This window comes from Narcine bancroftii, chromosome 1 (assembly GCF_036971445.1).
Source record: "Narcine bancroftii isolate sNarBan1 chromosome 1, sNarBan1.hap1, whole genome shotgun sequence".
Taxonomy (NCBI): Eukaryota; Metazoa; Chordata; class Chondrichthyes; order Torpediniformes; family Narcinidae; genus Narcine; species Narcine bancroftii.
The window spans coordinates 210,519,703-210,522,202 of NC_091469.1; the positions used below are offsets into that span (position 1 = coordinate 210,519,703).

At 37.1% G+C, this 2,500-nt stretch overlaps 1 protein-coding gene across 1 annotated transcript in view; it reads left to right on the forward strand.

Annotated features, from left to right (window-relative positions):
- The window catches only part of LOC138738842 (dmX-like protein 1), a 197,075-nt gene that overhangs the window by 106,462 nt on the left and 88,113 nt on the right, over nt 1-2,500 (forward strand). The window contains 1 exon segment of the mRNA XM_069889924.1: nt 776-886. Coding sequence (XP_069746025.1) covers nt 776-886 — 111 coding nt within the window.

The following is a 2,500-nucleotide window of genomic DNA, read 5'->3' on the forward strand; positions in this document are numbered from 1 at the left end:
TCTCACTATATATGTGCTCATCTATGAAATACTTTGCCAAATCATATTTATACAGTGAATTGTGCTTCAGCAGAGCAGTGACATCTTGCTGCTGTCTAAAAATCCTTGCTACCATTGCAGACAAACAAAATGTGAATGTCCAGTTAGAGAATCATTAAAATATATTTTCAAAGGTTTTGTCAAACAAAAATTTGATGAGAGGTCAAAGCAGAGGAAAGTGCATAGTTGGGGATAGAGTGGATCAGGGCTGAGATGGCCTGTTTTCATGCCATAAACTGTTATATGGTTAAATAGATTAGAATGAATAAAGAAACTGGGGCTGTGGTCAAGGCAGCATCCTTGAAGAGAAATGATCAGTCATTATTGTGGGTAAGCACTGTTTATTGAGACCAAAGTTGGAATAGGAGAAATCAAATTTATTAAAGGGTAAAAGGAGCTGGGGAGTGGGCAAGAGTTGATGGTATTTTCGTTGTCTTTTTTAAAACCCCCTCCCAAAAGTGATGTAGTTGCTCATAGTGGTGTTAACAGTTATTGCCTCCCCAAATTTGCTCACAAAACAAATGGCGAGTTATACCATATCAAAAAGTAGTTAAGGTAATCCACATTGATAGGTTTGAAGTTATCTATGGACCAGACTAAGTAACTGACCAATTTCCTAAATCAGCAGATCTTTCCAGTTTTCCTAATCACTTTTTAAAAATTCCAACACCAATTTTTAGTTTTGAGCATTTAAGTAAGTCAAAGGCAAAGAAAGTTCATTATAATTATTTTGTAGGTGGAGGGACGCTTGATGAATGTGGATTAAGATTTCTTTTAGCTATGCGGCTACATACATTTCTGCTTACATCACTACCTCTTGCTTATCGAGCACAACTTCTTCGACAAGGTAAGTCCATCAACGCAATCTAAGTAAAGGAATAATCAAAATAATAAAGTAAGGTATAACTGAACACTACAGCTATTTCTATTTTGAATTTTTCTTTGGTACTTTATATTAACAACTTCTGTCAAGTGTTTCTTCTGTTGAGCAATTATGCCTATTTGCCCTTATGGTGAATTGGCTATCCAAAATGAGAAATATATTTTGGAAATGGTTAAATTGGAAGTTCCAGGATTTTGCAACGTTCTGTGCCATTACCACTTGGAATGGGGTAAAGGGTTACAAGACAGGATGCAGAGTTGGGCAGAAAAGTGGCAGATGGATTTTAATCTGGATAAGTATGAGGTGATGCATTTTGGAAGGATGAACCAGAAGGCTGAATACAGGGTTAATGGTCAGTTAATTAACTGTGTGGATGAACAGAGGGACCTTGGGGTTCAAATCCATACATCCTTCAAGGTCGCAGCACAGGTTGATAGGATAATTAAGAAGGCCTTTGGGATGCTGGACTTCATTAATGGGGATTGAATTCAGGAATAGCGAGGTCATGTTGCATCTCTACAATTTCTGGTAAGACCACACTTAGAGTATGTATTCAGTTCTGGTCGCCTCATTATAGGAAGTTATGTGGAAGCTATGAAGAGGGTGCAGAGGAGATTGACTAGGAAGTTGTCTGGAGTGGGAAATAAGTCTTGTGAGGCAAGGTTATCCGAGGCATAAATAGGGTGGACAGCCAGCACTTGTTTCCAAGGGCAGGATCAGCAAACACCAGAGGGCAAGTGTACCAAGTTAAGGGAGAGAAGTTTAGTGGAAACATCAGAGGTAAGATTTTTTTTAGAGTTATGGGTGCCTGGGAATGATTTGCCAGGGATGATGCTGGAGGCTAAAATATTGAGGGCATTTAAGAGCTCTTAGACACATGGATGAAAGAAAAATAGAGGGTTATGGGGTAGGGAGGGAGGTTTAGTATTTTTTAAGGATCGGCACAACATTGAGGGCCGAAGGGCCTGTACTATGCTATATTGTTCTATGTTTTATGTTATAACTGCGAGCAACTTCTGATGTTTTGTGGGCATAAAATTTTATATAGAATTCCCAAATTTGCCATGATTGTTTTGAACATTTTTAAAGGCGATGCTGTTTGCAATCTTGTCCACTATAATTGAGGGACTATCTCTGAATTTAAGCTACCTACATAGTGCAATATCTACATGATCTCAAAGGTTTTAATTTCCTTTTTTAATGGATCTGCATATTTTCAAAAATGCAGTTCATCTTGTGAAAGTTCTCCCATGATTTATTTTTTGTCCAAAGATTTCCAAGATTTGGAACCAACACCAAAGTCATAATGGTGACCTATTTCCAATGCAAGATGAGAGGGTAAATTGGAAGTAGATTTGCGTGACATTTCTGTGCATTTGCAGTTTCTATTTCAATGTTTATTTAATCTTGGCCAATGACAGTGGGTGTGTGTTGTAATTTCTTCAAATAACTTCAAAATGTAATGGATTCTATTTTAATGATAAATAGATTTTCAAAGCTTTTGCATTTGGTACCATGCTTAAAAGGTTGATTAAAATGTGTTCTTATTTTTCGTTTGTATTCTGTATGTGAGAATTC